Genomic DNA, 12,825 nt, shown 5'->3' with positions numbered 1-12,825 from the left:
ATAGTTTTACATATTTCACAAAAGTTTTTGAATAAGACGAATGGTCAAATATGTTTAAAAAAGTCAACGGCGTATATCGGTTAAATATGAGGACCGCCTCCGATATTGTTAAATATTGTTAAATATGAGGGAGTATATCGGTTAGATTGGTCCACCTCCGAGGACCGCTACCATCACCACCTACCGGAATCAACACGTCAAGTTCCCTCGAATTCGGCCTCTCTCCGATATCCGTCGCTCTCGGCGGCGGCAGGATCTTGGGCCAATGTATCTCTGAAGCATCTAGGCCCCCTGTAGGATCAAGGAGGCCGACTAGAGGGGGGTGAATAGGCGGTTTTAAAACTTAATGGCACTTAAACAAAACTAACCTAAGTTGCTAGGCAAGGTGAGGTGAAAGGTTAACTAAGCAACTAAGTTAAGTTTTGCAAACCTAGGTGATATGGGCTCAAATATGTCTCTATGAATGTAAATTGCACAAATATAAATGCAATAAATAAATGAGACAAGAGACAAGGAATTTTTCACCGAGGTTCGGAAACTCGCCGGTTTCCTAATCCCCGTTGAGGCGAGCCCAACTCCACCGCTCAACCACGAAGCCACCGCACGCCCCCTTCGTCAAGGGGTGGGCAAGGTGGGAGCCGGCCCACGGAGAGGACTACCCAAGCCTCGATCACTAGGGTAGTTCTTCCTTCACTCCGAAGGTGGTGAACTCCAAACCACTCACAAACGGCGCCGGGCCTCCTCCACAATCTCCTCGGAGAGGTCACCGGGCAACACCTCCACAAGCCGTCTAGCAGGCGGCAACCTCCAAGAGTAACAAGTCTAGGATGCTTGCCAAGGATGATCAAGTGCCACACTAGCTATAACAATGAAGCAATGCACTTGGATTGGCTTAACTCACTCTCTAACACCTCACTAGATAAACTAAGTGTCCAAGGGTGTGAGAGCTCTTGCAAGGGTTCAAGATAATGCAATGGAGTGCCAAAACCTTTCCCTTGTTGCTGGGGAGTGGGTATATATACCCCCAACCACCAAAACTAGCCGTTGGAACCGAAATCCCCAACTCCGTGCTCTGCCGGTCAGACCGCCGTTGTGAGGCCGGTCAGACCGGACTACTTTGTAACAGCTAGTTTTAGCCGTTACAGGGCAATCATTGAGCCCACTCAACTTGGTCGGTCTTACCGTAGTGTAGTGGCCGGTCAGACCGTCCACGGCTCGGTCAGACCGCCGTCGGCTCGGTCTGACCGGTTGCGGCTCTGGCGGCTCTGTATCGCCACCAAAAACCAGACCAGTGCAATAGACTAGTGGGGCCGGTCAGACCGGCCTTACCACGCCGGTCAGACCGGCTAACAGGCCCGGTCAGACCGGCCTAATGCCCATGGTTAGACCGCAGGTCACTTTTCAGCTCAACCGACCGTTAGTAAAACGGCGATATCTCTTGACTCGGGTCTCGGAATTTGGCGTTCTTGTACTCTATGGAAAGCTTATTCAAAGGGCCATCCAACCCATGAAAAAACCATGCAAGAAACACAACTTAAGCCAAGGATAAAGGGCTCACACTCCAAAGGATATCCACCGGACATACCCACAAGATGTCACTCACTCCTATTGGACATGCCCACTTCTTTCTTGGTTTAGGACTTGATAAAAACTCATCACACTTGGCTAGACAAGCCCACCAAATGCACCTATATGCATATGAACTAATATGGCACAAGATCATCCACAAGCTCCCGCTTCATAGACCCCTCTTGAAAGTACGACGACTATCTAGCAAATCCGGTCTACACCAAACACCAAGACCGGGAAAAGACTAAGAAAATATTCTTAGCTACATTATACCTTTGCCTTGCGCCATCCATCTTGGGGTCAAGCTTGAGTCGAGATCAACACTTGTGACCATTTGATTCAACCATGTTTATACCAAGGTATTTACCATCATTTGTCAAGACTTTCTTCTCATCACAAGCTTGATTTAATTCTTGTCGACACGGCGATGCCCTTGGCTTGGTGACCATCAACCCATGGTGTCATCCATTAGCCTCATCACAATTAGACCTATTCCTTTGCACATCTCAAAGAAGAACATTAGTACCAACAAATCGGTTGTCATCCTCCACTTGGTGATCAACCGGTTGCATATGAAAGATATGGATATGTTTGTTGAGTATTCATTAACATCACAAGTGTCATATACTCGTATGCAAGCTCAAGTGCAAAGATCCGATATAAATAATAGGTGAACAACATGGATCTAGAACATACACAATAAATGTATAGGATTTGCTCCCCCTTGGTTTTGATGAAAATTAGGACAATGTTACCCTACCAAGGAAATTGAAGCAACAGAGTCTTTCCTCTCCTTTTTCTTCTGTCGCCATGGTACTGCTACAACATGTTGCTGTTACTGCAGTCCGAAGCAGCAAGCCGCTGCAGCTGCCCAAGATGCAGCCGTGCTCGCCGATGTTGTTTGCCGCAGCTTCACAAGCCTCTGCCGTGCTCGCCGCTGCTGCTTCCGTAGCGTCACAAACTGCCGCCGCGCCGTCACGCCGTGGCCGCCCGCCTTGCTGCCCCGCAAAATCCATCCCCGCCTTGCTGCCTTACCATATCCTACTTTATTGCAACCAATTTTTGTTTGATTTGCTCTTGATTTGGAAGAAGAGATGAGAGGATTTGGGGATGTAGTAGGGTTCGAGGATAGGGAAGGGAATCGGCCAATCGGGACCTGCCTTTCTGGGAGATGGGGGCTTCTGCGTGCGAGAGGGGTAGGGAGGGGGGCAAAACGGTCTTGTTGTGCAGCTTTGTTTTTCACATTAGTTTTATGAATTATTTTTGTCTTCTTATTTGCACTAGCTCAAACGGTAATGGTAAACGGAAGGTACACATCAGTTTTAATGGCAAATTTGCAGTTTGCGTTTTTTTAATGGCTATTTCGAATTAGAGGGTAAGAGTAGTGGTATATTTGCAATTCTCCCAAATATATGCATACAAATAAATATACAAGAGATGCAAGTGTATGAATAATTAGAGAATGACCAATGGGGGTTTATCCTATACACATAGAGAAGGCATATGTAGTAATGATGTAGACCAACATAAAACACATACATTCATGATCTCCATGTTCTTAATGTAAATGAGACTAAATAAGATACGACTCGAGTAAAAATTAATCTCACACTTATATATCAATAACATGGAAATCATATATATGAACCTATCAAAAAGTAGGAGATAAGAAGTGGTACACATCATTTTATCTCCATACATTTCATCCTTGTCATGATTAAGGTCCATCACAAAAGAATGCATGTCTTCCACATCTCATTATCGGGAAATAACCTAGTAGACAACTTATGCAAAAGAGAGGTTAATCCCATAAACATCGGTTTATCATCTATCACCAAAGTAACAATTACACAAATTGTTTAATCCAAGATCTTTAAATCTTTTCTCTCTTTGGTGATGGGTAATAACCCGATATAAACAATATAGAGAGATGAGATGAAAGATGATTTCAAATCAAGATAGAAATCTTATAATAAACAAAATATAGAATAAGCTCCCCCTCAAGATGTGCATACATATGGATATAAAGGAACACATATGCACATAATCAATCAAGATCAATGAGGGCTCTCACATTATATTTTGGATCCACAAGAGAGACCAAGTTAGAATATGTGAAGTTTGATACATACCTCTCATCATTTTTATTTTCATATCCAAATGAGACTAGTCAAAGAAAGGCTCATAAAAACGTTAGTCTCATATAATTAGATTTGTCATTAATCACCAAAACCAAATTAAGGCACTTGAACTTACACCCCCATTGTTAATTTTGGTAATTAATGACAAGTACTAATTGTGGACTAACCATTGTCTTTGAGCTATATATTTTTTGAGTTAGGTTCACATTATGTGTGTGCGCATGAGTGACTACCGATGGATTAAAATTGATGGCGCGAAGCGAAGAAAAGAAGACGGTAAAACTAGTGCTTTAGTTTTAAATTGATCGAGGTGTAGGGGCGATCAAATTTGCTTGTTTATTTTTAGCTTCTCCGTACTATTAAGAGGAGTAATGACATAGCAAAGAGATGATTTTAATTGCCATATTAGGTCATTGCATTTAGACTTGTGCTCACTTTTCACACACACTTGCATTCACTGAGTTCGGCCTGACAAGAGCCGGTCTAACCGCGCGCTTGAGGCCGGTCTGACCGCAGGCCACTAGCGGTCTGATCGGCCACCTAGTGGCGGTCTGACTGGCCCTACAGAGGCGGTCTGACCGGTGCTAAAGCCCAGTCTGACCGGCCCCCTGGAGGCCGGGATGGTGTCCTCGGGGTTGACCGATACAGAGCCGAAGGAACCGTATTCGGTCAGACCGAGCTGAGGGCGATCTGACCGAGCCGAGGCCGGTCTGACCGGCCACTCAACGTCAGTCTGACCAGCCAGGCTGATGGGGCCCTTTGACAGGGCTACAACTAGCCATTGCAGAGTAGCACGGTCTGACCGGCCACATACCTCCAGTCAGACCGGCAGTACACAAAATTGGGGGATTTCGCCCCCAACGGCTAGTTTTGGTTGGTGGGAGTATAAATACTCCCCCATCAGCAGCAAGGGGTCTTTCTTGGCACCCAATTCAATTGCATACATCCCTTGCACCTCTCTCACACACATTTGAGCTTAGTGCTTATCCATTGTAGTGGTTGAGGTTGTTCTAGCCAAGAGTCAAGTGCATTGCTTCCATTATAGAGCTAGTGTGGCACTTGATCATCTCCGAGCCGCGTCATCGCTTGTTACTCTTGGATGTTGCTTCCTCCTAGACGGCTTGTGGAGGAGTTGCCCGGTGACCTCTCCGAGAAGATTGTGGAGGAGGCCCGGCGCCGGTTGTGAGTGGTTTGGAGTTCACCACCTTCGGAGTGAAGGAAGAACTACCCTGAGTGATCAAGGCTTGGGTAGTCCTCTCCGCAGGCCGGCTCCCACCTTGCCCACCCCTTGACGAAGGGGGCGTGCGGTGGCTTCGTGGTTGAGCGGTGGAGTTGGGCTCGCCTCGACGGGAAGTAGGAAACCGACGAGTTTCCGAACCTCAGTGAAAAATCTCTCGTCTCCTTGTCTCATTTACTTGTTGCATTTACATTTGTGCAATTTACATTCCTACAGACATACTAGAGATCATATCACCTTAGGATTGCTAAACTAGACTTAGAAAGTGTGATTTACTTTCCTAGTGATAGACTTGAGCCACTTTCACCCTAGGATTGCAAAACTTAACTTAGTTGCTTAGTTAGACTTGTTCCTCACCAAGCCTAACAATTTAGGTTAGTTTTGATTAGGTGTCATTTAATTTTAAATCGTCTATTCACCCCCCTCTAATCGATATCTCGATCCTACAATCTCGCACAATGAGAAGGGGATGACTCATGAGGGGTGGCCTTTGCTTGCTGACGACCAAGAAAGATCAAGCAACAGTGACGCTCAGATCCAGAAGTCCGTGGAATTCAGGGTCGATGGTGTCCTCCATCTTCCTTTTTTTTTTCGAACACGCAAAAAAATTGCACGTCAATATATTAGCAGAAAAAGAGTTTTTGTTACCCAAAGCAATCAGCTAGACTGGCTTATGCCTAAAAAGGGAGGGGGGAGTTGAAGCTAGGAACTACTACGACGGTTGTGTCCTCCATCTTCCCAATATCGTCTTTTACCACCCCCTCCCCCCACCCAAATGGTAGGCGTCACTATCGCGTGTACCAGACGCCAGCAACTAAGAGGCAGGAGACGGAAGCAGGGAGGCGCAGCAGGGACGGGTGGTGATTGGTGAATTGCTGGCGAAACCAACCGAGGCAAGGTCAATGGACGATGCCAATGTAGTGTTTGTACTTTGCAGTGTTATTTCTTTTTTTTCTTTTTATTGCGCTCTACCTCTACCACATTGAATAAGGTGATAGAAAGTTCAAGAACATTGTGTTTTGTTGTTTTTACCAATTCGATCGAGCTATCCCCTCCTACATAGATGGTACTTACTTGTTTTAGTGGATCAAAGCATGTACAATAGCATACTATAAGCTAGCTATAAACAAATATTGAGAAGATAAAGGAGGGAAAAGAAGAGCAGTAGGCTACATATTTGTAGCCAGCTGCAACACGGACTCCAAAGCGCAATGTGTGTATGACACGTGAGACCAGATATTAATAGTGTAGTATATGTTTGTAGATAACTATTGTATGAATTAGCTATTAAATTGGTTTAGATGATTTGGACTTAGTTGCTCTCAATCAATTGACGTTTGGGGGTTTTACTTTTCACATAGGGTGTGTTTAGATAATAGAAAATGGGGGGTGTGATCGTGATTAGGAAATAAATAAAAGGTTAAGATTAACTGGACGAGGAAAACGAATAGTTACGGTTTAAACTTTAAAGATGTGTTTTGGTGGGTGGAAAATCATTTCCCTATCCATTAGCCAAACCCTGTCGGATCAATTTTTTTTAATAAAGTTAAGTTATATAGTGCTTTCAAGGGGTGGTGCTGGCCTGGCCCAGAAAGTCCAACACGTGGCAGGGAAAGGGTGTCTCTCTCCACCGCCTTGGGGCCACGTTTTAGAGGAAGGAAGCCCATTGAAGCACGGCATCTAGTATCTTGTTGTTGGAAGAAAAGCCCTTTCTCTCTCTCTCATTCTTGTGTTTCTTCTCGATCGATCTCTCGATTTCTCTCTGTGCACCAGCATCAGCTATGGTGTCCGACGCCAGCAAGAAGAAGGCGGCGCAGAAGAAGGCCGCCGCCGCTGCCAAGAGGGGTGACAAGGCCAAGGCCGCCATTACTCTCTCCGAGCGCACCTGCACCGCCGTCCTCACCTCCCATCCCCTCTCCCGCGACATCCACGTACCACTATTTTTCTATTTCTTCCATCCCCACCCCCCGCCCCTATCTATTTATCTCCCCCTAAGTAACTAATTAATCCATCTTTGTCTCGCAGATCGAGTCCCTCTCCCTCACATTCCACGGCCATGACCTGCTTCTTGACACCGACCTGGAGCTCAACTACGGCAGGTAATCTTTATTATTTTTTTCATCAATCAATCAATCCATCATCTGTAAGTAAGTACTAGTACTATAGAGACCATTCATCTCGTCTCTTAGGCGATATGGTTTGCTTGGCTTAAACGGCTGTGGAAAGTCCTGTCTCCTCAAAGCTATAGGATGCCGGGAGCTTCCTATCCCTCCACACATGGACATCTATCATCTCACCCATGAGATCGAGGCTTCCGACATGTCTGCGCTACAAGCTGTCATCAGCTGTGACGAACAGAGACTCCAGCTCGAGAAGGAGGCTGAAATCTTGGCCGCTCAAGTATGTTTATTTTACTTCCCTTCCTTCTTACCATCCCATTCCCACCAATAATGTCTGTCTTAGGCCCTGTTTCTTTCAGCTTAAGATTATTATAATCTAGATTATTGAGTCAGATTACTATAAGCTAGATTGTTATAATCTATAGTAGAATAAACGGTTAGTTGTTTCTTTCCTAGATTATTAGAGCCTAGATTATTGGGTTTGCAAGTCTAAAGAGGGAGTGGGGTGGCATGGTGGGTAATTTTTCACCCAATAATCTGGAAAAAGCTCACCTAAATGAGCTTATCAGATTATAATAAGCTGGGCTCCAGATTATAATAAGCTACTTCAATAAGTTGTCCGTTTCTTTCAGCTTACTCCCAATAATCTAGATTATAATAATCCAAAGCTGAAAGAAACAGGGCCTTAGGTGGTGTTTGGATGAGAGGGGACTAATGTTAGTCCCTGTCATATGCACTAATTAGGAGTATTAAAAATAGACTAATAATAAAACTAATTGCATAAACGAGGGCTAATTCGTGAGACGAATTTTTTTAAGCCTAATTAAGCCATAATTAGCACATGTTTAATTAGGCTCAATAGATTCGTCTCACGAATTAGTCTAGGGTTATGGAATGGGTTTTGTCCTTAGTTAAGTTTAATACTTCTAATTAGTGTCCCAACCTCCGATGTGATGGGGACTAAAATGTCACCCTGCATCCAAACACCACCTTACTCTTCTTCTGCTGGACTACTAGTTTTATTATACCTATATATAGTTTTTTTTTCACCGTGTCCCCATTTCTGAGGATTTCCCTTCCTGACGTATGCCTCTGCTGATTGAATTACTAAGGATGACGGTGGCGGCGAAGCCCTGGACCGCGTTTATGAACGCTTAGAAGCCATCGACGCATCCACCGCTGAAAAGCGTGCTGCAGAGATTTTGTTTGGCTTGGGTTTTAACAAGCACATGCAGGCAAAGAAAACCTGTGATTTCTCTGGCGGTTGGCGCATGAGGATCGCTTTGGCTAGGGCGCTCTTCATGAATCCAACTATCCTTTTGCTTGATGAGCCCACCAATCATCTAGGTGAGTCTCTTGAGTTACCATCTTCCAAAGCCAGTTTAATCGTTTGCAATGCATCGACAACCAATTCACTTAGAGTGGGTGGGATCAAATTGCACCTGTTTGAACTATACTTCTTTTTTCCATCAGATGATATAAATATTTTTTACATTATGGTCTTAGGCATCAGCGCTAGTTAATGTGCAGCGTGATGAAACAACATGCAAATCAGCATTCATTTGTTTGGCATGTAGGCTACATATTTGATATTTCTACTTTATTTGTTTCATGTACTGGTGCATATGAAAAAAAGTCTGAAGTGCCTCATGTATATTATTGAGTGAATATATGCTGTGTGTTAACTTCTAGTTGCATGTAAACAGGGAAAGCATTACCATTACCATTATGGCTTTGTGTTATGCTACAAGCTAGAAGCAACTACATGAAATCTTGTGTTGTCTGCTTTCCATTACCATGAACCTAGATTGTGACTGGTCCATACTACTATATACATCCGACAAATTTGGGTTTGAATTCCTGGATTTATTTTGCATCGAACTTCCCAGAAATGTGTTAAACTCATTTTAAAAAAAAATATTGCTGGTTTTCATTATGTGAACCATTTATTCATCTGTCCTGTCTGGCTTAACAATGTTGTTTGCTTAACCATATATATATTCAGTATAACTATGGTTTCTGTGAATTGTTTGCTGCCACATTGTTTCTGAATAATGTTTAGCACTAGGCTACCATGTGACTTATATTATTTCAGATTTATCAGAGATATGGATGCTCTGTTCAGGATAGATCAAAAGATCTCTGATGCATGGTTCCTATGAAGTTTTCTGGCCCTGAAATGTGCTTTTTTCTTGATTAATATTAGCAATCCATTGCCACTGTTTGCAGATCTTGAGGCCTGTGTCTGGCTGGAGGAAACCTTGAAGAAATTTGACCGTATACTTGTCGTCATATCACACTCCCAGGACTTCCTAAATGGAGTATGTACAAATATCATCCACATGCAAAACAGGAAGCTCAAGCTATACACTGGCAACTATGACCAGTATGTCCAAACACGAGCCGAGCTTGAAGAAAATCAAATGAAACAATACAGATGGGAGCAGGACCAGATTGCCTCGATGAAGGAGTACATTGCACGGTTTGGTCACGGATCTGCCAAGCTGGCCCGACAGGCTCAAAGTAAAGAGAAAACTCTTGCTAAGATGGAGCGTGGTGGGCTCACGGAGAAGGTTGTAAGGGATAAGGTATTGACGTTCCGCTTCACTGATGTTGGCACGCTACCACCTCCAGTGCTGCAGTTTGTGGAGGTCACATTTGGGTACACACCAGACAACCTGATCTACAAGAACCTAGATTTTGGTGTTGACCTTGACTCAAGGGTGGCGCTGGTTGGTCCTAATGGGGCTGGGAAGAGTACGCTCCTTAAACTCATGACAGGTGATCTCATACCGCTGGACGGCATGGTGAGGCGACACAACCATCTCAGGATCGCACAATTCCACCAGCACCTTGCAGAGAAGCTGGACCTGGACATGTCAGCTCTGCAGTACATGATGAAGGAATACCCAGGGAACGAGGAGGAGAGGATGAGGGCAGCCATCGGCAAGTTTGGGTTGTCAGGGAAGGCACAGGTAATGCCAATGAGGAACCTGTCGGACGGGCAGAGGAGCAGAGTGATATTTGCATGGTTGGCGTGGAGGGAGCCACACATGCTGCTGCTGGATGAGCCAACGAACCATCTGGACATTGAAACAATCGACTCTCTTGCAGAGGCGCTGAATGAATGGGATGGAGGGCTTGTGCTGGTGAGCCATGACTTCAGGCTGATCAACCAAGTGGCGCAGGAGATATGGGTGTGCGAAAAGCAGGCGGTGACCAGGTGGGAAGGTGACATCATGGAGTTCAAGGAGCACCTGAGGAGCAAGGCCGGAGTGGACGATTGAGTTGAGTTGAGTTGAGTAGTTTTGATCTTGCTGCCTGGCCCGGAGAGGAGATACCATCACTCTGCTAGTTACTAGTATTTCTTCGGCTGTTACTAAACTATACTGCCCAGCCTAACGGGGACGACGACTGCATCATCATCTCTTGATCTCTCTCTCTTAGTTAAGTTGGATGCTTGTCACGGATGTTTGTACCTGATCTCCATCAACTACATCTGATGCTATAGCCCATATGGTACCACTACTGTGTTTATTATCTATATTCGTCTTGTTGCAAGCTTGGTAGTAACTATATATACTTGACGCTCTTGCTGCTCTTCCATTTGCAGCAGATGTACCGTCCTCTTCTTGGGGTCTCTGGAGAATGAGGAAACAGCAAGATCCAGCCAGCATAGCATGTATGTATAGTGTAATTAGCTGGTTTGTTGGCGGTGCACATGCATAAGATATACTTCCTCCGTTTCATATTATAATACTATCTATTATTGCCCACATTCATATATATGTCTAGATTCATTAGCATCTATATGAATGTGGGCAATGATAGAAAGTCTTATAATATGAAACGGAGGGAGTATTATCTTGGTTTGCACTTGCATGATCACCTGCTGTAGTTATTATTATCAGTGACCAAGTTCCCCTAGCTAGCAGTAGCACTCCATGAAAAGATATCTACATGAAACTGTACCACCCCCACGATATTATATATGAGATTGGATTTTAAACTCTTGAGGGGATGTCTCATCGTTGCTTGTATGTTAAATTGAGAAGATGTATTAACATGTGATATATCTTATTATAAGCATTCAACTTAAAATTTAACTTCTACATGTCGCAACGAAAAAACAAATTTGACTGTGAATATATGTTAACTAGTTGTAGACATGTAGTAGTTTAATTTGTTTTTTTCGATATGTAGGAGTTGGATTTTAAATTGCATGTTAATTTGTTTTTTTCGATATGTAGGAGTTGGATTTTAAGTTGCATGTTTGTGAAGTAATACATCACACATTAATACATATTGTCATTTTTTTTAATTTTTTCCATAACTATTTGGGTGACACGCAAACAATGAGGGACATTCCCTCGAGAGTTTAGAATAGTTCCCTATTATATATACTTGGATCGATACCTATATATGATTTGTTCTTAGTAATGATGGTCCATTATTAATTGAAAGCTTGGATGACAAGGTTTAGCCCAAATGAGGAAAATTAAATCGGTGAATTAAACAGAATATCTAGATCGAACCTCTATTCTATATAGCCTATTTTTATTATAACAAAGAAAGTGAAAGGGCGGTATTTTAAGGTCTCATTTAGATGCGAGATTCCTAAATTTTGTGGGGATTGGACCGATTCCTTCAAATGTGCTGTAGATATCCCACGAGAAAAGAACCAAATTAACCTACTAAATAGCCTGGATTTTTACTACTACTGGAGAAAAACAAATCACTAGATTGAATCCATAATAAACAAGAAATTGCAGTGGTGGATATTAACATGCAAAAGTAGGAGCATACACTTGTTTCTTTCATGAAAAGTGTAGATTTTTCATGATGGGATGTTGAGAACCATAATAAGATTACGCCAGCATGGAATTTGAAGCTAAAACAAAGGGAAAGGGAAAAAAAGTATCAGACAGACAGACAGAACTGATATAAATTTAACCAGATGGAAACGAAATGCATCTCTGACCTCACAGAAATTATGTATTTGGGGACGGCCATATATAATACTCTCTCCGTTTCACCGTTTCACAATGTAAGATGTCTAGATTCATTAGTATCAATATGAATGTGAAAAATGCTAGGATGTTTTACATTGTGAAACGGAGGGAGTAACAAGGATGAAGATGATGAACAACTAATGTATGGTCTTTGAATAGCAGAGGAGCTTACCTTTGAAAAGAAAAAAAGGCGCTTGTCTGCGGATGCAGCATCATCAAGATTCTCAGCCAAATCGGATGTATATGTGCGTCTTGTGATATATGCATGGATGTGAATCTTGATGATGCCACGCCCGCAAACACCGACTCTACCGTTCCATCCATGGATTTACTGTACTACTGAGCATTGTTCGTATCTTCTACTCCAGAGTACAGTAAATTCAAGAGATGCATTGGACACAAGGGAGAAGGGAGAGATTTGCTCTTCTCTAGCCTCTTCTAGCTAGGGGTTTACTCCAATTTGCATTGCAGGTAGACGAGAGAGCACTGTCATACTATATAGGAGTACATCTGTCAGAAGTAGATCGAGTTAATTAAAGGAGCTTAATGGTAGTCTACGTGGCACAGTTGGCAGCGCCAGCAAGTGCACGAAGATGAAAGTGATATAATATATAGTAATATACACCCTCTGTCAAAAAAAGAAATTAAATTCTGGGTTTGAATTTGGATATACACTATGTCCAGATTTAAATCTAGAGTTAGGTTTTTTTTGGAACGGAGGGAGTACTACTTATATTATTAACTAC

General features: G+C 43.2%; 1 protein-coding gene across 4 annotated transcripts; it reads left to right on the top strand.

Annotated features, from left to right (window-relative positions):
- Nucleotides 1-6,676: 6,676 nt before the first annotated feature.
- On the top strand, nt 6,677-11,083 carry LOC4347924 (ABC transporter F family member 1). Of its 4 annotated transcripts, none has more exons than XM_066304192.1 (6): nt 6,677-6,878; nt 6,973-7,046; nt 7,190-7,347; nt 8,180-8,414; nt 9,297-10,586; nt 10,684-11,083. In XM_066304192.1, exons 2-5 carry the CDS (start codon nt 7,004-7,006, stop codon nt 10,352-10,354), a joined length of 1,494 nt encoding a protein of 497 aa, XP_066160289.1. In that variant the 5' UTR covers nt 6,677-6,878; nt 6,973-7,003; the 3' UTR covers nt 10,355-10,586; nt 10,684-11,083. The 4 variants fall into 4 exon arrangements, with proteins under 4 accessions (XP_066160289.1, XP_066160287.1, XP_066160286.1 ...); XM_066304190.1 differs by having other exon boundaries at nt 10,681-11,083; XM_066304189.1 differs by having other exon boundaries at nt 7,137-7,347.
- Nucleotides 11,084-12,825: the final 1,742 nt, after the last annotated feature.

This window comes from Oryza sativa, chromosome 9, assembly GCF_034140825.1.
Source record: "Oryza sativa Japonica Group chromosome 9, ASM3414082v1".
Lineage (NCBI taxonomy): Eukaryota > Viridiplantae > Streptophyta > Magnoliopsida > Poales > Poaceae > Oryza > Oryza sativa.
This window is presented reverse-complemented; position numbering and strand designations above follow the sequence as displayed.